The following is a 22167-nucleotide window of genomic DNA, read 5'->3' as shown; positions in this document are numbered from 1 at the left end:
CCGCGGCCGCCGTGAACTCAGTGGGCGCTTCGCGGGGCGCAGAAGCCAAGTCGTAGACCATTGCACGAGCGCGTACTCCCTGGCTCGCGGGGGCGCAGCGGGAACACGCACACCCACCCTCCCTTCCGCGCCCAGCTGAGTCCAGCTGCGACCCCGCCCCACGGCGCCGCGGTTGGCTGCGGCTCAGCGGCCTGCGATTGGCCGGGAGCGGCGCGGGCGCAGGTCTCGATTGGCTGTGACGCGCGGCCCCGCCGAGGTCCCGCCCCGGTCGCCGCGCCCAGCGCCGGCTGGTCATTGGGCGGCGTAATCTCGCCGCGGTTCCGCGGCCGCCGCCGCCGCCGCCGCCGCAGGCAGAGCGCAGCGGGCGTGCCGGGCGACGGGCCATGGCGGGCGCCGAGGACGCGCCGGGCCGGCAGCCGGAGCTGGATGAGGACGAGACGGCGGAGAGCCGGCGCTGGGGCGCACAGCACGCCGGTGCCCGTGAGCTGGCGGCGCTCTACTCGCCAGGTAGGACGGGCGGCGGGCCTGCGGGCTGATGGGTGCTCGGCGCCGGGCCCGCCCTGACCGAACCCCAGGCGGTCTGAACGCCCGGACCCCAACCCATCGGATCCGAACTCCAACCCATTCGAAGGCTCGGATTCGAACCCAAACCCATCCGGAGCCTGTGGATCAGAACTTGAGCCTATTCGAACCTCACCCTGACCTGAACCCCAACTCATCCGAGCCCCTTACCCCGGATCCGAACCCCAGCCCACCAGAATTCCCAAGATCCTAATTCCACCCAGATACAAACTCCAGCCCATTTGGACGCCCTTGGATCCGAACCCCACGCCATCCGAACCCTGCCCCCATCCCAACCCCAGCTTCCACCTTCAAAGCGGAACTCCAGGGCTTCCAACTTGCAAAGAGCAACCCCAGGTCTAGGGACCCCACCCAGACCCCTTCTTACCCAGAACCGTGAGGCTTGGGGCTGCAGAGACACCCCCTAGATTGAGGAACAGCCTCATTGCAACTGCACATCCGGAGTCCTAGCCCCAGGGCACCTTGGCGGTTTAGGAACCTCACCGTGGCCTTCCTTGTGTCCCCAGGACCCTTTCCAAGGCTTCCGGTTCTCAGGCAGCCAAGCTTCAGACAGCTCCTCAACCACTAGGCCCTGTCCTTAGCGACCTAAACTCACATGATGTCCTAGGTCCTCCCCCCAGCCCCCAACACACGTTGTGATTCTGCACCTTGTGCATTTTAGCTAGGGCCCTGGGTTGCCCTGGCCACCCCCAATCTGGGACTATCAGCCCTCCAGCAGTGAGGCCCCCAGTTTGGATCTCAACTGCAGAGTATGCCAGGAGCTCTTCCCCCAAACCCTACCATGGTCCCTGCTTCAGTAGCTGCCGTAAACTTTGCCTTTCCCACTCCCATTGGACCGTCAGCCTTCACCTCTTCCTGGGAGATTCTGGGCAGCTACTCAGACCCTCTTGAGTCCCGGTCTGGCTCTGTCCTCTCTCACATCCACACACTAGCCACTTAGGACTTTGTGGGATACCCTCGTTCCCCATCCCTTATCACAACCCAGAGCCCCTTGCCCTGGCTCTATCCATTTCCTCAAGGCCAGGCTCTCTGGTTTCTTTGCTCCTAGCCATGCTCTTAACCTAACACACTCTGGCTCCATCCTGTTCTCCAGCTCCCAGCGAGCCTCAGGAATTCCACTCTCCGACTGGGTGTCCCCAGGGGTTGAGGAAATGCCTGTGCACTCCAGAGTTACAGCCTGAGGCACCTCTGCTGGGGTGTCTCCATGAATCTGCTTGGTCGTCCGACATTCTGCCCTCCCTCCTTTGGGCAGCTACAGGGCAGAGCCCTGGTCAGGGTGGGGCTGAGGCCACTACTCCCTTGGCTTCCTGCCCTGGCTGGCATGAGTTTGGTGCTTTTTTAACTATAAGTAGCATGTGACGTAGGGCCATTTGCCTCTCCTCTCTGGGTCCTAGGTCCCTAAGGGCTGCCCTAGTCTTGGATTTCCAGTCTGTATGTATGGTTTTCCAGCTTGTCTTGGGTGCTTGGTCTGTTCTGCTGGGTTCTTGGCCCACACAAACAGCCAGCCTCTGGACCTGCTCTCCTTAGGGAGTCTGGTGGCATTCATAGTGGTTAGCTGCATGGCCTGGGCCAAGCCTCTTCACTCCCCAGCCTGGGTTTCCTTTCTTCTCCCACAGGCAAGGTACAGTCCCTCTTCTTCAGTGTCGCAATGATCACCCACTGTAATGACACCCACTGGGTGGCACTAGGCCTTGGTGTACAATAGGCGGTCCCTGTGATTCGCCTGGCCCTCTGCCCTTCTCTGAGCTTGGAGCAAGCCTTGTCTTGCTGGTCCTCACTCAGGCCTCTGGCCTGGGACCTAAGAATGGAGAGGAGGGATCCAGAGTGCCTCCGGCTGGGCTGTCCCCACAGCCTACTTTCTGCTGGTCCCAATTGTTTCCTCTTGCTTTTCCCTGCAGGCCGCCTCTCACCCCTCCTTCATGATTCTGTATCAGTCCCTGGTTGCTGTTCTCAGAATAGCTGTACAGAAGCCCAAGGCTTCAGACAGCCCCTGGGGGCCCCAAACCCTCAGTCAAGGCCTCTTCTCCCCTGACCTGGAGAGAGGGAAAGACTAGTCAAACTGGTTCCTCCAACTTCAGTAGGTCTCCCTCTGTCTGTCTCTGTCCACTGAGCCCTGTGGCTTCAGAGGTACCTTGACCCTCTGGACCTGACCTGTAAACAGAACAGGCTTGATGTATATTGAGCACCTATTGGTATTAATTCATTCCAGTCTCTGTTCTCAGCCCTGAAGGCAGAGCAGCAGGCAGGACTTGAACCGTCGTTTGGGTTGGGGAGACAGGCGATGAGCCCCCACAGAAGGGAAATAGGGCCACAAGTGCCATGAAACAGAAGCGGCAGGGCAAGTATTAGGGAGAGGGTGGCATGTAGAGCGCCCACATCGGGCTTCACTGAAAGGACAGCATTGGACCGGCTGAAGGGGGGAAGAGCAGGAGGGGTCTTGAGAGTGTGTGAGGTCCAGAGAACAAGTGCAAGGCCCTGAGGTGGGAGTGTGCCTGGCACAGCCGAGGAGCACGAGGAACCCGTGGGCTGGAACACAAGAAGAAGCCCCAGTGTCCCGGGACCGAGTTATTGAGATTCCTGGGGCCGAAGGTGGTTTGTCGTCTTTTGGCAGCTGGCAGTGGTAAATTAACAAAGATGGCATTTATTGGAGACTGACTTGTGTGGGCGTTTCCCTCACAGGCTCTCATGTCTTGAAATGCCAGTCCTGTTTGGGGCTAGGCTGCTGTCACCACAGTAGAAAGGCTGGCTTTCAGGGAACCCGTGACACCCCAGGACCACCTTGTCCATGTCTGTGGCGAGGCTTAGCACAGGATGGTGACCCTCCCTGCTCTTGTGTGGGTTACCGGCGGCACGGGGACAGAGGTGAAGTTGGTGTGTCTCCTGTTTGCTGGTTTTCTTTCACCTTGGCTGTATAAGTGAGCCAGAAGTACCAGGACAGCAATAGAGCCTGTTTGTGGTGTTGGTGGCAGACACCTGGCCTAGTGTGGACAGGGTGGGTGGGATAGAAGGGGGTGGTCAGGAGTGAGGCAATAGTGATCACAGTGAGGTCACTATTGAGGGCTCAGGCATTGGGCTGAGCTCTTACCTGTGCGGTGTTGCAGCCACTGAAGGTCTTGAGCAGTGCGCCGCTATGGGTTTGGATTTCCCAGCAATGAGCTAAAAGCCGGCCTTTGAAAGGAGCCTAGTGGGCTTGGTGGATCCTCCCTCCCACCTACTTGGCCAAGATGGCAACTCTCAGAGGCGCTGGCTGCAACCTGCCACGTAAGCCGCTTCACAGGTGCCGAACTGGAAAAATGACAGAGCCTGAGGGGCGCTGGATCCAACTGTCTGTCCACCAGCCGGGGCAGCTGGGAGTGCCCTCTGCCCTGGAAGTGCTTATGACCACAGGACAGCGGTCTGGCCTGTAGGCCTGAGGTTGGACCCGGCTTTACTCCAGAATGGGTCTGCCTTAAGCCACAGCTCTGGGGCATGGGGCCACTGTACGATGTCGCTGGCCAGGCCTGGCCCCACCGCACTGGGCTGAGCTCTCTCTGTTCTCACTTGGTCTGGCTTTCTCCCTAGTCTTTCTCCCTCTGGGTCTTATCTTTATATGTCCCTGGTGTCTGCTTCCTCAACCCGTTTGTCCCTGTGTCTGGTCCTGTCTTCTCTGTCCCTCTTGTCCGCTCTCTGTGGTGCACAGGATCTCCTGATGGCCAGAGGCCAGCACAAGTGTAGGTTATTTGGGGCAGGAAGAGGCAGGGGTGCTCAGCTTGCCCTGTGAAATAGGTGGGCCTTCCTCCTCTCCCAGGCTCTATCCCCACCTCATATAGGCACCTAGGCTAACAGGTGGGCACCCAGGCCAGTGGGCAGTCACTGTTGCACCTTGGCCTAGATTATCTGCACCTACCACTCCAGGCCAGGGACAGGCTCTAAGGTGGAGGTTGGGACACCTGAGTCCTGAGTAAAGCACCCCCAGGACCCCCTGATTCCTGAGTAAAGGTCTCCCCAACTCCCTAGCCTGACTATTTGTAAAGTTGACCGTTTTATGTGCCTGCCAGGCTGATGGCCTAGCCATGACTTTAGACACTTATCTGGTTTCCCTGGCACTGGGAAGACCGTCCTGGCTCTCCCAGGTGCGGTGTGAGGTGCTGGCAGCATGTTAACATGTTGTACTTGCTTTTTTAGATCAGAACTGAGGTCCATCTGCAGCTGGACCCAGGTCCAAAGTGAGATAAGTTTAAAGAGAAATACTCAGATTTCAGGGCCATTCTGCCCAATGAGGTGAGAAATGGACCAGCTCAGGAGCTGTGAGCCCAGATCCGCTTCCAGGCAAGGACCCACATCCAACTCTGTACCTCAGTTTACTTAGCTGAGTCTCACTTTGGGTTCCAAAACTCATCACCACAGAGGCTAGCCAGACAGCCCTGAAAGCAGCTGGGGGACCTGGAACCCATGACTGGAGTGACAGTCCTGTGTCCTCAGGGCTGACAAGAACTAGGATGTATGTGGTTTTAAGTTTAGATCACTTTTTCTTTTTTTTTTCTTTTCTTTTTTTTTTGGTTTTTTGAGACAAGGTTTCTCCATGTAGTTTTGGTGCCTGTCCTGGATCTCACTCTGTAGACCAGGCTGGCCTTGAACTCACAGAGATATCCCCCCCCCCTTCTCTACCTCCCGAGTGCTGGGATTAAAGGCGTGTGCCTCCACCGCCCGGCTAGATCACGTTTTTAAAACTTAAGAGCAAACCTGACCAGAGGCTCCTGTTTGCAGCCACACCTGGTTCCCATCAGTGGACACCGGCCATTGTCATCATTTTCGTTAATGTTTTAGTGCATTGTTTGAGTCTAATCCTTGGCTGTGACGCTGCCCGTCTTTCGTCTCTCAATCCCTACAGGTAACCAAACAGGTTGGCAAGGAGAGTCACCTGTCCTTTGTCTCCTCCTGTGTTCATTCCCCCACCCTTGGGCTTCCTGCTTCTCAGTCCTGGGCCTACCCACAGGCAGGAACCGGAAGACACAGGCAGGCCATGACTCTAAGCAGAGCTCAGAGATAGCACAGTTGAGAAGGATTGGAATCCCTGGACCCAGATCTGCTCCTGTGACCTCTGGGGGCCTTGCCCTTCCTTGGCCTTGGTGTCCTCTCCTGTATATGAGCAAAGGGTGTGTGACCCTTGAGGTCCCTTCCCCCAATGTCAGCCTTTTCTGGGGACAGCTGCTTTAGCTCCAGCAGTCGGGAGCAGCCGGCTGCTGCGTGGACACCGATGGAGCCTAATCTTTGCATCCTATGTAGTGCTAAGCGTAGGACTTGGAGACATGGTCTACGGTTTGCAGTTAGACTGTTCACTCCATGACCATTCATTGAACACCAACTGAGTGCAGGGCCCTGGTGAGGGCGCTTGACATAACCTGAGTTCACATTCAGGTAGGGCTGTAGCCCTGGGGGTGGAGGGATGCCAGGATCACTGAGCAGGAGGAGGCATGCTAGAGGTGTCTAGGCTCTGGTCTGCAGGAGCAGGGAGGGGCAGCCGGCCTGGCATGGGCCTTCATTAACCCCATCAGGAGCCTCCATCAGGACGATGGTGTGGTAGAGAAAAGGGGAAGACAGAACACAGGAGCATCGGAGCAGGGCAGTGGGTAGATGAGAAGAGACACAGCGTCCCTCTGGCTGGCCCGGTGAGCTGCCTTGGGCTGCCTCCTTGACTTCTCTGACCCTCCATCTTTTTTTTTTTAATATACTATTACTCAACCTCTTCTGTAAGGTTGGTAGCCCTGATAACCCCTTAATCAGTGTAGCATGTTACAGATACATTCCTACTCCCAAAGAAAAGAGGGGATGACATGTCCACATGCAAGACCCTCCATCTTTTTGTCCACACCTCTGCTTCTGGGCAGGTTCTTAGTGCCTGGCAATTGCTCGGTTGATGCTGAGCACCGACAGTAATCACATTGTCAACATAAGGGTCTCCAGCCTCTGGGATCAGCTGCCAGGGAAACAGGCATAAGGCTTGCCGCTCACATGTTGTTTTTATTTCTTTTTTAAAAAAAATTTCAAAATTAGTTGTCAAAAGAAAGTAACTCAATGTGGTATATCAAAGGGAATACATGGAAAGGCTCTCAGGTGGTCTAGAGGCTTTCTTTACATTTTTTCTGACATTTATTGTGTGTGTGTGTGTGTGTGTGTGTGTGTGTGTGTGTGTGTTGTGAAGGTCAGAGGACAACTTGTGGGAGTTGGTTCTCCCCTTTCATTATGTAGGTCCCAGGGACTGAACTGAGGTCATCGGGCTTGGCAGCAAACGCCTTTACCTACTGAACCATCTTGCTGTCCCCTCTTTGTGTTTTTGTACGATGCCAAACATAAGCCTAGCGACTCAAACATCCTAGTGCTCGGCTCCTGAGCGATGCTCATGTCCCTCATGTTTTCTTCTCTTTTAAAAACGTTTACGAATATTTCCTTGTTTACTGGGTGTGTGCGTGTGGTACATGTCGTAGTGCAGAGGACAATTCTCAGGAGTCAGTTCCCTCCTGCCGTGTGGGGCCCAGGGACTGATCTCAGGTGATCACACTTGGTGGCAAGCTCCGTTTCCGGCCGAGACATCTCACCAGCCTCTTTTCTTTATTGATCCAGCCAGCAACACATTGCTTTCTGTACCTGGGCAACAGAAGGCCATGAATGGGCCGATTCTGGCTCATCCCCAGGCCGTGGATGCTCTGATGATGTCCAGGGTTTTAACACCTCCAATAAAGCCACAAGAATGACAAGCTTGTCTAAGCTTGCGTTTCTATAAACTGTGACTGCATTTAAAGAGGAATGTTCACACACAAGTCCTCAGGTCTGGTGCCTTCTCAGTCACCTACTGCAGCCTTGTTGGGTGGGGAAGGTCATGCTCCTGCCTGGCTGCAGGCATCCAGGTGCCAACCCTGGAACTCTGGGACCTAATGTCCCCAATACCTATTCTCTGACTCAACACCCTATTCTTCTTTGACCCTGAGGCCAACGGCCTGTGTCCTATTTCGTGGAGACTGAGCAGGCTTCGGGCGTCCCTGGGTTGAGGGATCAGAGGCTGGCCATGGCCTCTACCTAGTCACCAACCTGGAAACATGGTGCCAGGAAACTTCTGTTAAAATGCAAGGAGGTCATTCCAAGTTCCTGAAGGAGTCCCCAGAAAGCCCGGTCCTGTCTGTAAAGAATTGACACTTGCAGGCCCAGACTCAGGGGCATGCACCCTGTGCCCAGTGTCCTGCTTTTGCTTTTTTTATGGGCCTCTGATGCTGTTGGTGAAATGGATGGATGGGAGTGCTTGGCACAGTGCACGCCAACACCCCTGAGGATCCCCACAGCCTGTGCCTCACTCGGTCCTCCTCGCCCCACAGGCAAGCGCCTCCAGGAGTGGTGTTCTGTGATCCTGTGTTTCAGCCTCATCGCCCACAACTCAGTTCACCTCCTGCTGCTGGCCTGCTGGGAGCACACACCCCTCGTCATCCTCGGTGTTGGTGAGTGCCAGGGTCCCTCTGGAGTTTGTTGGTCTTTGTGAACATGAACGTGTGTGTGCACTGTGTGTGCTGTGAGTGCTCAGGGTGGTCCTGTGTTAAGGACAAGCTGTGAGAGACCCACCTGCTCATCTTAGAGCACCCAGTCCCAGCACCGTGACAGCACCCCACTTCCTGTCTGTTGCATCCCGCCCTCAGCAGTCTTCTTTCAGCATACTTCTAGAACTCGGCCACCCCTCCCCCACTCTCTTCTCCCAGCTGTTTTCCAGGTCCCGCTGCCCTGTTCCGTGTACTGATACGATGGTGGCCATTTGACAGCCCCAACCTCAGCATCCCCTACTTGTCACTCTTCAGCCACACTGGCCACACACTCTTAGCACCCCCGCCCCCCACTATTACCTCAGGGCCCTTGTACAAGCTGTTCAGTGTGCCTGGAACCCTTCTCAGAACACCACACATTTGATCCCCAAGATCTACCTAGAGGCCACGTGCTTAGGCCCTCTGTGATGGCCCCTCAAAACAGCCCTCTTTGAGTGTGGTGGTGCAGGCCTTTAATCTCAGTACTTGGGAGGCTGAGGAAGACCTCTGTGAACCCAGGCCAGCCAGGGTTACGTAGTGAGACCCTGTCTCAAACACACTGATTCCCCGACCCTGCCGGATCTCCCTCAGTTCAGAAGTCAGATTGTTTTCTCTGTGTCATCCACTGCTGTATCCCCAACCTCAGGCACAAGGGCTGGTTCGTGGCAGCTGCCCAGAATTCAGTGAGTGAATTCCAAGTATTGAGCATGGAATGGGCCACTGTGCTGGGAAGTACTGGGTGTTTCTCTGGGCAGGCGTAGGGACTGAGGCTCATCCTCTTGATGAGAACCTGGAGGCTCCGAGGAGGGACCTGCAAAGTGTCTGGAATGTCCTTTTGCAGAAGAATGCCTGGCTGTGATGTCCATCTGTATCCCTGGCTCCAGCTGGCTCAGTATCCCCCGTTTCCAGCCCTCTGGCTCAGATGTGCCTTCTCCCCCTTTGCTAAGCTCCGGGACTGGTCAGGGGCCATGGCACCCTTGGTTCTACCTGGGCTCCGTCTGGTTTTGCTTCCACAATCTCATTATAAGCATTCTGTCTGCCTAAGCCAATAGTGTGCAGGCCGCTAATCAAGCCACCTCTCAGTCTAGGGCAGAGCTATCACAGGGGAGAGGTTAGTCCACTCTGTGCTGGGGGGCCCAGACCCCACCTGCAGGAGTCTCCTAATCCCTCCTCACAGGAGCCCTTACCCCAGAGTTGGGCGGCTCCTCCAGCCTTGGCTGGCCTGGCTGGTCATGAACATGGAGGCTGTGGCACTGTGGCCTCCTGGGACTGGGCTGAGAGGGTTGGTGACTGGGGAGAAGTGTGGGGGCAGCATTGCCTGCTAAACCACTGGCCAAGGCTCCCTCAGCCCCTGCTCAGGCTGACAGTAGACGTTCTGCTGGGTCACTCCCTGAGCTGGCCACTTCCCTGGGAGCAATATTGTGCAGAGCCATGGCCTCCACTCCTGGGAGCAGTACTGAACAGAAGATTCCAGCATTGGCCTCTGCCCACTGGCCCTCACCTAGGCTCTCTAGCCACACCCTGGCCAGTGGTGGGTGGACACCCTGTAGTAGGCCCAGCTGTGTGTTGTCAGGCAGGCCACCCGCCCCCTTCCCTGCCAGGGACCTGGGTTCCCCAGCGCCCGGCCTCATCTTCACAGCCGGTGTGGCCAGCTCTCCCATCGCACCGGCTTCTGGGCTGATAAGGGCGAGTGATCCCTGATAGTGGTGTTTGTACAATCCTCAATCGATTTAAATAGCCGTCCTGATTTGTCTGTTAACACTGGGTAGCCGCCGCCTAGGGCACGGTGCCAGCTTCTTCCTGTCTCTTCAGCGGTTCCCAATGCCCCAGGCAGCCCCGGAAATCAGAACTCAAGCTGAAAGGTTTCCAGTTGGTGAAGCCGGGCCTGTGTGATGCAATGCTTATCAAGATAAGGTCGTGGTTGCTACAGCCGGGGGGGAAGGAGATGCAAGAGGAGGCTTGTACCTGGGGGAGAACGCAAGTGCAAGGGCCCTGAGGCTGGTGCCAGAGCGGCCTGGCAGCTGTTCGTTGATGTGGATGGGCAAGTGGTACAGGACCTTGGGAGCCATGGTCTGGACTGGGTTTATCCGTGGGGAGTCACTGGTGAATTTCCCCTGGTGCTGGGAGCCAGGGAGAAGATGGTGATGGGTTTCCTAAGCTCAGAGGAGCTGTGCAGTTGAGCTCCATGCACAGTCACGCTGCTGTGGGGTCGGTGGTGGGGTCAGGGATTAATTCCAGGTTCCGCCCAAGACATGAGCGGGTGGCAGAGGAGAGCAGCCTGGGGGAGACCTTGGCTGGAGAGCAGGAATAGGTACAGGGTAGAGCATGGGAATGGGGACAACTGAGGACAGCAGGGCCCAGAGAAGGCTGCCACCAGAGTGGGCAGTACACCAGCCTACAGGTACAGCGAAGAGACCTGACTCTGAAGGCCCCTGGTGCCTGGGACAAGGACAGTGTGTGGTGACTGAAGAACAAGCTGCTTGTCCTTTGGGGGAGAGTTCAGCACACTTGGAGCTGCGGTGGGTCCTAGGAGGAGCAGCTTGGCGATGGAGGAAGGTACGGATCAGTACCAAGGTCAGGAGGTCATGCTGCCTAAGCCTTCTGGATTTAACTGAGCCTAGATGATGTACACGCTCAGGGTCTGTGTCTACGCAGTGTGTTGGCCTCACCTCCACCCAGCCTTCACGCTGCTGTCACTGGGTAAAGCCATCCTTGTCCCCTTCCCAGTGTCTACAGGGAAGGGTGGTGGACCAGGCCAAAGCCGCTCCCTGGGTGATCCAGCCGCCAGCCATCACCAAGACTGGAACAAAGAGGCTTCTGTATGCCTGTGTTCGCCACCCTGCCCCCATTAAAGGAGCCTCATGGGCAACTGGGTGGCCTGGAATGGGTACCGTAGAAACAGCTCCCAGGCCCCAGGACTTGAGAGCCATTTCCTCATGTGGTGGGAAGGAATATTCTCCCTCAGATTATTCCTGACATCAGTCCAGAGCATGTCCCCCTGAGTGCCAGATGCCAGCCATCTGACAGATGGTAAGACCGAGGCTCCCGGGGACGAAAGACTCAGACTACAGGCAGCTGCCACTTGTGCCGGAGCCCAGTGCTCTGTACCCTTGGGCCTGTTTGGCTAACTTCTGCTAGTCAAGGGACAGGAGTCCAGTGTGACTCCCCACTTCCCAGTCCCTCCCTGCCAGCTTCAGCCTCCATCACCCTCTGGCAGGTCAGGGGTGATTGGGGCCTATCACTGGACGTGAAGGGAGATTACACTCTTTTAGTGGATGGTTCTCTTTGTTTTTGAGACAGGGTCATGTAGCCCAGGCTAGTCTTGCTCTATGTGGTCGGAGATGACCTTGAACTCCTGATCTCCCTGCTTTATCTTCTAGGATTACTTGGTGGCTGCTTCTGCAGTATTGGGATCAACCCAGGGGAATCCAGGGCTTTGTGCATGTGACATAAATACGCTGCCAGCTGAGCTACATGCGGCAGTCATTTTTTTAGGCCAGTTTAGGTTTACCAGAATGGTGGAAAGAAGCAGGCTAGTGCCCAGTGGGGCTGCTATGCGGGTACTCTCCCCGTGGCCACGTGCCTTTGGTTTCTTAGCCAGTGTCCCTTTCCTGTCCTAGGGTCCCATCTCAGGCTACCACAGTCTAGTTACTTGTCACAGCCCTAATTTAGGACCACTGATAGTTCCTCAGCCGTGACCCTGCCTAGCTCTGAATTCATTGTGTAGCCAGGACTGGACTGGAACTCGTGGCCCTCCAGCCTCCGCCTCCTGGATGCTGGGGTTCCAGAGGTGCACCGGCACACCTGGCCTCTTGCTTTGCGTTTGAGCGACGCTGGGGGTGGAACTTGGGCCCTTGCACAGGCAAGGGCCTTCCTCTGGCTCCACACCAGCGGTCTTGGCTGATTGGGGGCCACTGGTCGGAATGACCTAGACGCAGGCTCTGAGGTGGCGGTGCTCTGGAGGGTCCTTTCAGCATCAGCAGAACAGGTCAGTGTGACTTGCCACTGTGAGGTCACTTTGTCCTGCTCTAGGGAACACTTTCTGGGCAGTCTCACAGCCTGAACTTAAGTGTGAGTGAGGCCGCACAGCGCACGTTCCCTTGACAGCGCTGGTTCCATGAGAGAGGCCCCCGAAGACCGCCCCGTCCTGACTTTTTAATACTCTTCCACCATGTTCTGATCACAGGGGATTAACTGCCGAGGACAGTTAGGGAGAAGGAGCTTAACCACAGAGCCTGGCCTTGGCCCACAGGATCAACGGAGGTGAACATGGACGTCTGGTGTGCTCCGGTTTAAAACCACAAGTGTCAACCACAAAAACAAAAGACAAAAGGGGGAGAAATCATTTTTGAGATATGTCACACCTTTAATCCCAACACTTGGAAGGCAGAGGCAGGAGGATCTCTGAGTTTGAGGCCAGCTTGGTCTACATAGCAAGCTCCAGGCTAGCTAAGTGGTGAGGCCCTGTCTCAGAAAAAGAAAGAAAATAAAGTGTCAGTCTGGAGGCTGGATAGATGGTTCAGTGGATAAAGTGCTTGCTGTGTAAGTGTGAGGATCCGAGTTCAAATCCCAGCACCAGCCTGCCTGTAATCCCAGCCCTTACAAAGTGGAAATGGGATCCCGAGGGCAAGGTAGCCTGCTAGACTAGCCAAAGGTGCACGCTTTGTGTTCATGCAGAGGTCCAGCTTCAGTACGTAGAGAGCCACATAGGAATCCCAGCATCAGTGCCTGTCTGGGTGTGGTTGCACCCAGTACTTGACAGGTTGAGACTGGAGGATCAGAAGGCCAAGGGCTGGAGAGATGGCTCAGTGGTTAAGAGCACTGTCTGCTCTTCCAGAGGACCCAGGTTCAATTCCCAGCACTGATGTGGCAGCTCACAACTGTCTATGACTCCAGCTCCAGAGTATTTGATACCCTCACACAGATACACATATAGGCACAATACCAATGAACATAAAAGTAAATAAATCATTAAAAAAAGAAGAAGTTCAAGGCCAGCCAGGGCTAGATGAGTCTCTGTCTCAAAAATACAATGTCTCTGCCATCTTCAGCTGAAGAAATGGAGGAATCTGAGCACACAGGCTTCTCCATGAATGAGCAATGCAGCTAGAGTTCAGTAATAGTCTAGTGGAGGGATCTGTGCATTCTACCCGATGAGAGAGCAGTACTCAGCTGCAAGAGGGGAAGTGGTCAGTGCACATGACACATGAATGACACTGGATGAGCTACCCCATTGAAGCAAGGGAAACCCCAGACACTTGCAAACAAGGTATTGTGGGAATACCATTACCACCCCCCATGTGCTGACACATTGCCTGTGGCTGCCCTGTGATGCTGGCAGGGTTGAGCCGTAGCAGCAGAGACTGTGGCCACAGAACCTGACAGCCTTCATGTCTAGCTCTGTATAGAAAGTTTGCTGGCCCCTTAGACTCCACATGGAGCAGAGGCCATGCGGTGACCTTGAATGGTCAGAGGTGCAGCCTTATGTGAGGAGGCCTTGGGCCACATAAGCCTGAACTGCAGTGTGTGCAGGTTGGTGCAGTTATAACTAGATGTGAGCCACAACTGGGGAGGGAAGAAGTTGTCGTATCCACACCCTGATCCCAACATTCAGGACGAGAAGCCTGCACTCTGGCTCCCTACCATGCTACACCCACAAGCATCCAGTGTTCTCCATAACAGTTTGTCATGAAGACAGTGTTTAAATCTTTGACTAATGACACTGGGACAGGCCTCTGGAGAGACGCCACAGTTGCTGTCATGAAGCAAGTAAGGATGCTGAGCCCAAAGGAGGCAAGAGGCACAGCAAACCGGTTAGAGGTAGAACACCCCACCCCCACTCCCGCCAACCTTCTCTTGCTCAGAGGCAATGTGTCTACACCATTTGTGGTGGTTTGAATAAAAATGCCCCCCTCCCCCGTAGGTCCATAGGGAGTGGCACTTTTAGGAGGTGTGGCCTTGTTGGAGTAGGTGTGTCTTTGTTGGAGGAGGTTTGTTACCAGGGGCCGGTTTTGATGTCTCAACTGCTCAAGCCACACCCAGTATGGCAGTCTCTTCCTGTTGCCTGTGGATCCAGATGTAGACGTCTCAGCTAACTCTCCAGCACCATCTCTGCCTCCATGCTTCCCGCCATGGTGATAGTGGACTAAACCTCTGTACTGTAAGCCAGCCCCAATTAAATGTTTCCCTTTATAAGAGTTGCCATGGTCATGATGTCTTCACAGTGATAGAAAACCGTAACTAAGACAGAAGTTGGTACCAGGGACTCAGGTGTTGCTGTGATAGGCCAGACCATGTTTTTGTTTGAAGGAATATGGACTTTGGGACTTTAGGTTAGGAAAGCAGTGGACTGCTTTAAGCGCTGCTTAATGGGCCATACTAGTAGGAGCCTACAAGACAGTGGTGCTGAGGGTGATCTGAACTGTGAGGACCTGGCTCGAGAGGTTTTATGTGGCCCAGAGACCACATATTTTAGTGAAGAATGTGGCTGCTTTTTGCCATTATCTAAAAAGTCTGCCTGAGGCTAAAATGAAGAGTTTTGGATTAATTCCCTTGGCAGAGGAAATCTCAAAACAGCCTAGTATAGACTCTGTGGTGTGGTTACTAGTGTTAACTCTAATGAAGATTTATAATGAAAAGAATCAAGCTGAGCAAGGAAAAACACGAAATGTATGGTTCAAGGAGAAAGGAGCATCAGGAAGTGGAATGGAGCTAAATCCTGTGTTCAAGGAGATAAACAGATTACTAAATGAAATAAAGGGAGTGGTGACCCAGGACAAGATTCCACCCAGCTGAGCTTCCACTTGTGAAAAGGGGTTAAAGAAAAGCTTAGGGCTGGGTGTGGTAGTGCACATCTTTTATCCCAGTACTCTAGTGACAGAGGCAGGTGCATCTCTGAGCTTGAGGCCAGTCTGGTCTACAGAGCAAGTTCCTGAACAGCCAAGCTTAGCCAGTAAAGGAAACCATCGAAAACAGAAAGCTGGTGAACATGTAGTTGAACAAGGAGGCCATGTTCCAGCCCCGGCAAGCTGCAGAACTTGGCAGCTTCGGCCACGTGGTTCTGACTTTAGAGTCAAGGACACAATAAAGGGGTTGTGGAATCTTCCTCTGAGACAAAGGAAAGCTGCTGAGGCCAGGCAACATCAGGGGTGTCCCTGAATGGAGGCCTAGAGAGGCCATTGTGTGAAGCTATAAAGGTGAAGCCTGGATTGCCTTGGAGACCCCAAGATGTTAGAGATGGAAGAATCTGCTGAGGAGAGCTGCTAACAGGGAGTGGAACAGCCCGAGAAAGAAGTGCGTTGCAGTCAGCAGAGCTGAAAGGTGTTGGAGGTCTGACCTTGAAGTCAGCCGTGGAGATGTAGTTTGGAGTTTGCCCAGCTGGTTTTTGGTCTTCCTTTTGTCCAGTATTTCCTCACTATGCTCCCTTTCCACCCTTGTGGAATGGTAATGTATATCCTGTGCCATTGTATGTTGGAAGTATGTGATCTGCCTTTTTAATTAATTTTACAGGGGATTACAGTTAAGAGATTGATTGCATGAATCTCAGAAGAGACTTTGAACTTTTGACTTTAAAACAGGGTTGAGACAGACTATGGGGACTTTTGAAGTTGGACTAAATGCATTTTGCATTATGATATTGTCACAAGCTTATGGGGGGGGATGGGGTAGAATATGGTGGTTTGAATAAAAATGGCCTCCATAAGCCCGTAGGAAGTGGCACTATTAGGTGTAGCTTTGTTGGAGAAAGTATGTCACTAGGGAGTGGGCTTTGAGGTCTCAGATGTTCAAGCCACGCCCATTGTGGCACCCTCTTCCTGTGGGTCCTGATGTGGAACTCTAAGACACCATTCATAGTACACAGTAGGTGCTTCAGTATTGCCCCAGGCCGACAGGTATGCAGGAGAGCAGCAAGTCCTCCGCCTGCCACCATGCCTCCACTGAGCAGCAAGACCGCCCAGCACTAGGCAATGGCGCCTTTCTTTCCTCTGGCTTCTCCATGCCAGCCCATACAGCTGCTCTGAACATCCTTGGCCTCCCATACACTCTGCCTCAGGAACTTGCAAATGCCTGTGTGACTTTGTGCTAACGCGCGCGCGCACACACACAAACACACACACACACACACACACACACACACACACACACGCACACACACACTTCCCCCCCTCCCCCGCCCTGTGCTTAGATGGGTGAGTAGATAGATGGGCAATAGATGGGTAAATAGGGTGATAATGGACAGTGAATAGATATTAGGCAGGTGGTGGATGGATACATGGGTGGGTAGACGGGTAGGTGGATTTGTGGATAGAGTGATAGGTAGATGGACAGATACCCCTAGCTTCTGAAGACCGACCTACCCTTAGCTGCTGCCTTTAAACAGATTCAGATATTAGAATTCCATTCCCACAGTGACCTGCACCCTTACTCCTGTCCCCTGGGTCATGGCCTCACTCTCCATGGAGGTATACAGTCTGCACAGTACCCCAAGGCCTTGGTCCTTGTTAAGAAGAAAGAGTCTGAGGACACCGTTGTAACCGTGCCTCAGACAAGCAAGCAGTCCACAGTGAGAAACTGAGGCGGAGGGCACAAGCCTGCACAGATCCGCATTCCCAGCTGCCATTGTGGGTCAGGGCAGCTCTGGCCTTTGAGCTTGGTGCACGGTGGGTTTTCAAAGAATGTCTCAGTAGGCTGTGTGTGAATCACAGTGTGTACCTCAGCCAAAGCACTGCACCTCATGCATCCTTGAGCCCTTTGCTGTCACAGAACCAAGATCCAGCCCTAACCAGAGCCCACAATGCCAAGCCCAGAGCTGACTGTAAAGAATGGCAGAGGACAGGTGTGCTTGGAGGAGCGTGCTGAGAGGTGGATGGAGGCAGGAGATGATGTCCCAGTTAGTTTGGGTCTTAGGGAGGGGACGGAGGGGGGACCCTAAGCAGTGAGGAGAAGAGCTACATTGCGTCCTAGAAAAGGAGAATGTTCCAGGCAGAGAGGAGCAATGGAGCAGCTGGTCACTCTGCCTCAGTTTCCCCATATGTACATGGATCCAGATTTGGCTCTCAAGGCAGGCTAAGAGCTGTACCACTTGCTGTGTGTTTGACCTGGGCCCATTACTTCTCCAGCCTGCGATTCGGTTCACCTCTGTCAAGTGCGCTCAGTGCTACTAACGGAGGGAAAGGATTCACTGAGACCCGCAGCCAAAGTGTCCTGCTGTGACTGTGCTCGGTAAACAGTTACCACTGCATTCTCTACCACCCTCCCCACTCCCGCCTTACAAGAGGAAGCTGGAACACAGATGTTAAGCAACATGTATGATGTCACACAGCTCATGTGTGATGGAGGTGGGAGTGTGTTCCAGATCTAAGGCCTGTGGTGACTGTTGTTGGTCTCACCGGGATACCCCAGGCTGGTTCTGAGCAGATTGAGAGCAAACAGAGGAAAACACCAAAGGATGGAGTCCACTACTGATAAAAGCTAGGTGGGGAAGGTGGGACAGATACTTGTTTGCCAATGAGGTATTACTTTTGTTTGTTGTAGCCCAGGCTAGCCTTAAACTCTGGATCCTCCTGCCTCAGCCTCCCAAGCGCTAGGATTCTAGGCAGCTCAGCTGGTGCCCTTCCTAACACCAAGGCCAGGAAGGTGTTTATGCAACTCATCACAGCGGCATGGGCTGCAGTGGGTGGAGAGAAGGACCCACCTCCCACCTCCCCTACAGAAATACACCTGCTCTGAGCATGCCCAGTGTATTCTCTGTAGACTCTGAGCGGGTGAGTCTGCTCTGTGTGACCAGGGCCAGGAGTGTTAATGCTGAGCCTCTCTGTCCACTGGGAAGGAGTGTGGATGCTTCCCTGTTGTTAGTATTTTCCTCTTTGGTTGGGGGACCTGCCACCCAGCTCCCAAATAAATCACACACGGGGGCTTATTCTTAATTGTGAATGCCTGGCCTTAGCTTGGCTTAGTTTAGTGCCAACTTTCTTTAACTTTAAATTATCCCATCTATCTTTTCGCCTCTAGGCTTTTCCTGTTCTCTTCTATAATCTTACTCTTACTCTGTGGCTTGCTGTGTAACTGGGTGACTGGCCCCTAGAGTCCTCCTCCTTTTCAGTCCCCCCTTCCCAGATTTCTCCTTCTATTTCTTCTCTCTGTCTGCCTTGCTATTGGCCGTTCAGTTCATGATTAGACCAGTCAGGTGTTTTACACAGGCACAGTAACACAGCTTCACAGTTAAACAAATGCAACGTAAACAAAAGTAACACACCTTAAAGCAATATTCTACAATGTCCCTCCCGTATAAATGAATGAATGAGTAGGCAAGAGAGTGAGTGGAGGAATGGATAAATGAATGAATGAATGAATGAATGAATGAGTAGGCAAGAGAGTGAGTGGAGGAATGGATAAATGAATGAATGAATGAATGAATGAATGAGTAGGCAAGAGAGTGAGTGGAGGAATGGATGAATGAATGAATGAATGAATGAGTAGGCAAGAGAGTGAGTAGAGGAATGGATAAATGAATGAATGAATGAGTAGGCAAGAGAGTGAGTGGAGGAATGGATAAATGAATGAATGAATGAATGAGTAGGCAAGAGAGTGAGTGGAGGAATGGATAAATGAATGAATGAATGAGTAAGCAAGAGAGCGAGTGGAGGAATGGATAAATGAATGAATGAATGAATGAGTAGGCAAGAGAGTGAGTGGAGGAATGGATAAATGAATGAATGAATGAGTAAGAAAGAGAGCGAGTAAAAAAAAAAAGAAAGAGAGCGAGTGGAGGAATGGATAAATGAATGAATGAATGAGTAAGAAAGAGAGCGAGTGGAGGAATGGCCTCTGATGGGAGGGTCCGGGATGTCTCCGCATGTCCCTGCACTGGCTCACACTCTTGTTGCCCACAGTTGCCGGGGCTCTCGTTGCTGACTTCCTGTCCGGCCTGGTACATTGGGGTGCCGATACATGGGGCTCTGTGGATCTGCCCATTGTGGGGAAGGTGAGTATGCCAGGTTGTGTGACCATGAGTTAGTCCCATTTCCTGTCAGAGCCTGGGTTGCCTGACCCAGTGCTTCATGCCCTCTTAGACTGGTCTGAGGGTCCCTGTGGTTGGTGGCAGCACAGATGTCAGATGGGTGGTCAGAGAGCTCAGGGAGTCTGCCCCGAGCCGGGACCTGGCTTAGTCTCCTGTGTTCAGATTTTAAGCTGTCAATTGGGCTATCCGTGCTCACTCAAAGCAGGCTCCATTTAGCAGCATGAACTGAGAGACGAAAGGCTGCTTCCAGAAGCAGAGGCTTGAGCAACAGGTAGACAGGGTCCCCTTTGTTTATGTAAGGCCTCTTCACCTGCTTCAGGGTGTATATTGTCTCCAAGGCCCTTACAGTATGGGTGGGGAGACTGAGGCCCAGAAGGATTGGGGAAGGTCCCCACCAGTGTTGGAAGCCATCTTGCACTACAGCCTGCCAGACCTCGGCCCAGGCAGGGTCTGTGCCAGTGACAAGCCAGCCCAGCAGTGTGTCTGGGGTCTTCGGGGCACCAGCTGCCTTTGACTGACAGGAGATACCACCTATCCTCTGTCCACCCCAGGCCTTCATCCGGCCATTCCGGGAGCACCACATCGACCCCACAGCCATCACGAGGCATGACTTCATTGAGACCAATGGTGACAACTGCCTAGTGACGCTCCTGCCGCTGCTGAACATGGCCTACAAGTTCCAAACCCAGAGCCCAGGTGAGACTTGGAGCCTGGGTTTCTTAGAGGAGGCATCAGGGACAGAGGCTCCTGGGAGCCTCCAGGGGATGTGTGGGTCACTTGCATCATTGAAAGCATTCTCTATTAGTAGGGTGCCTGTAAAAGTTGGGTGTTTAGCATAAGACCACATTCCCAACTTCTCAGAGCCCTCTCTGGTAATGTGGCCCCCCAGGGCCTCCTTCCCACCTCCTCATTGGACAGACTCCTCGTGAGTCACTGCTAGTCCGCCCCTCCTCCTGTTGTATTGTTTAAAGGAAAGTGTGCACTGTGAGCACTGGGGTGGGACCAACAGCTGAGAGTTAGCCTGCCATGCCCAGACCCTGGGTTCGAGCCCGGCACCGAAATAAAAAGACAAAAGTAGGGACCGGGAGCTGAGGCCAAGCGATGCCCGTTTCTGAAGGAATCCCAAAGCTGGCCAGCTCACCGCTGGGCATCAGGAAAGGTAAGGCCACATCTGAGAGCTGGTGACACTCCCCTTTTAGAGGAACGGAGAGTCTGCCCACAGGCAGGGCTGAGGTGCTGCTGGGCCACATCCCTGCTGACAGTCTCCCGGCAGCCCCTTCTCCAGAGAACCACCTCCTGCCTCCCCCCATCCCACGAGCCAGAAGCCAGCCAGTGAAGGCCTTCAGAAGGTCCTCGACTTTGCTTCTTTCCAAAGTGAACTTTGTGGAGCCGTTGACGCCCTAGAAGCCCACAGGGCCCAATGGAGACGAAATCCCTGTTCCAGACTCTGCCCTGCGTCCCTGGCTCTGTAGAAGTCTTTCCTCAAGAGACACTCCCTTGAATACATGAGTGTCCTCAGGTCCTGCTTCAGGGAACCTGACCCAGAGCCCTGCCCCAAGCTCACACAACCCACAAGTGTCAGCAGGCATCAGAACCCAGCCCCAGCTGGCTGCAGAGCCCACACTCTTAGCCAGTCCCTGGGCTGCTTCCAAATCTGAAGACTTCACAGTGCAGTCTGGGGGTGGGGGCTGGGTGCCACCTGGTACAGGAGCTGGTTGGCCGGTGGGACAGCTGCACAGGGCCCATGCCCGTGCCCATGCCCGTGACCTCACCCTGCAGAGACCCTGGAGCAGCTGTACCCCTGGGAATGCTTCGTTTTCTGCCTGATCATCTTTGGCACCTTCACCAACCAGATCCACAAATGGTCACACACGTATTTGGGGCTGCCCTACTGGGTCACCGTCCTGCAGGACTGGCACGTGATTCTGCCACGGAAACACCATCGCATCCACCATGTGGCGCCCCACGAGACATACTTCTGTATCACCACAGGTTCGTGGTACCATCCCCAGAGTCAGGAGGGTAGGGGGCATGTGGCCTTGTCCTGACCTGTATTCTGAGAATGCACATTTATTGAGTACCTGCTGTGTCCCGGGAGCTCTAGGTGCTAAGGATAGGGCCGTGAACACACCAAAGCCCCTCCCTGCTTCAGGCTGTTGTGACAGCAGATTCTCACCCAGCCGGCAGACAATTTCCTTATTTTCTGCCCCGGGCTTAGGCTCTAGCAGCAGTGAACAAAGCAGGCTGCCTTTGGCGCACACCTTTAATCCCAGCACAGAGGCAGGTGAATCTGTGAGTTTGAGGCCATCCTGGTCTACAGAATGACGTCCAGGGCTACACAGAGAAACCCTGTCTCAGAAAACAACAACAGTGGTTGAGGGAGTGCCCTAGCCCCTCTTGTGGGAGGTCCTTGTACCTCACCTGTCTCCCGAGGACCCCAACCCAGGCAGGCTGGCTCTCTCCTCACTTAACCCCCTGACTGTGTCTGCTGCAGGCTGGCTCAACTACCCCCTGGAGGTGATAGGCTTCTGGCGTCGCTTGGAGGACCTCATCCAGGGCCTGACGGGTGAGAAGCCTCGGGCGGACGACATGAAGTGGGCCCAGAAGGTCAAGTAGTGTGTCCAGCTGCCTGGTCGCCAGCCTTTCCCAGCCTGAACTGAAGCCATCTGCCAAATTCCAGCCTCTTTGCGCTGCCCCTCCAGTGAAGAAGAGTCCCCTGGGCTGGGCCCAGGCACCCCACAGAATACTTGAGACACCGAGTTTTAATTTCCTCCTCTTTTCTTTCCTTGGGCCTTCCTGGCCATTGAGCTGCTCCAAGGCCAAGCCTGACTGCAGAAGGGGAGCCCCAACCTGGTGGCCAGCCCCGCCCTGTGCACCTGCCCTGCACGCCCACCCCCTGCCATGGTCCTCACTGGTATGGGGGGTCGCTGACTCCCTTGGTCTGTCCCTGGTAATCGAGAGAGCCTCCAGGACATTTAAATGTCCCTGCATCATGGTCCTCCCTCAGCCCTGCAGACCGACCCC

The 22167-nt window shown here is 54.2% G+C and overlaps 1 protein-coding gene and 1 non-coding gene across 3 annotated transcripts; one reads left to right on the top strand and one right to left on the bottom strand.

Moving 5' to 3' along the window:
- Window positions 1–345: 345 nt before the first annotated feature.
- On the top strand, window positions 346–21903 carry Peds1 (plasmanylethanolamine desaturase 1). 2 transcript variants are annotated; one of them, XM_059261950.1, is made up of 6 exons: window positions 346–507; window positions 7929–8048; window positions 19016–19107; window positions 19695–19839; window positions 20923–21135; window positions 21638–21903. In XM_059261950.1, exons 1-6 carry the CDS (start codon window positions 384–386, stop codon window positions 21757–21759), a joined length of 816 nt encoding a protein of 271 aa, XP_059117933.1. In that variant the 5' UTR covers window positions 346–383; the 3' UTR covers window positions 21760–21903. The 2 variants fall into 2 exon arrangements, with proteins under 2 accessions (XP_059117933.1, XP_059117934.1); XM_059261951.1 differs by lacking the exon at window positions 346–507 and adding an exon at window positions 3664–3843.
- On the bottom strand, window positions 6279–6409 carry LOC131910185 (small nucleolar RNA U109). The gene has a single exon (XR_009379042.1). It is a non-coding gene; the product is annotated as a small nucleolar RNA U109 (small nucleolar RNA).
- Window positions 21904–22167: the final 264 nt, after the last annotated feature.

This window comes from Peromyscus eremicus, chromosome 4 (assembly GCF_949786415.1).
Source record: "Peromyscus eremicus chromosome 4, PerEre_H2_v1, whole genome shotgun sequence".
NCBI lineage: Eukaryota > Metazoa > Chordata > Mammalia > Rodentia > Cricetidae > Peromyscus > Peromyscus eremicus.
The sequence above is the reverse complement of the archived record's forward strand: the minus strand, read 5'-3'. Positions and strand labels throughout refer to the sequence as shown.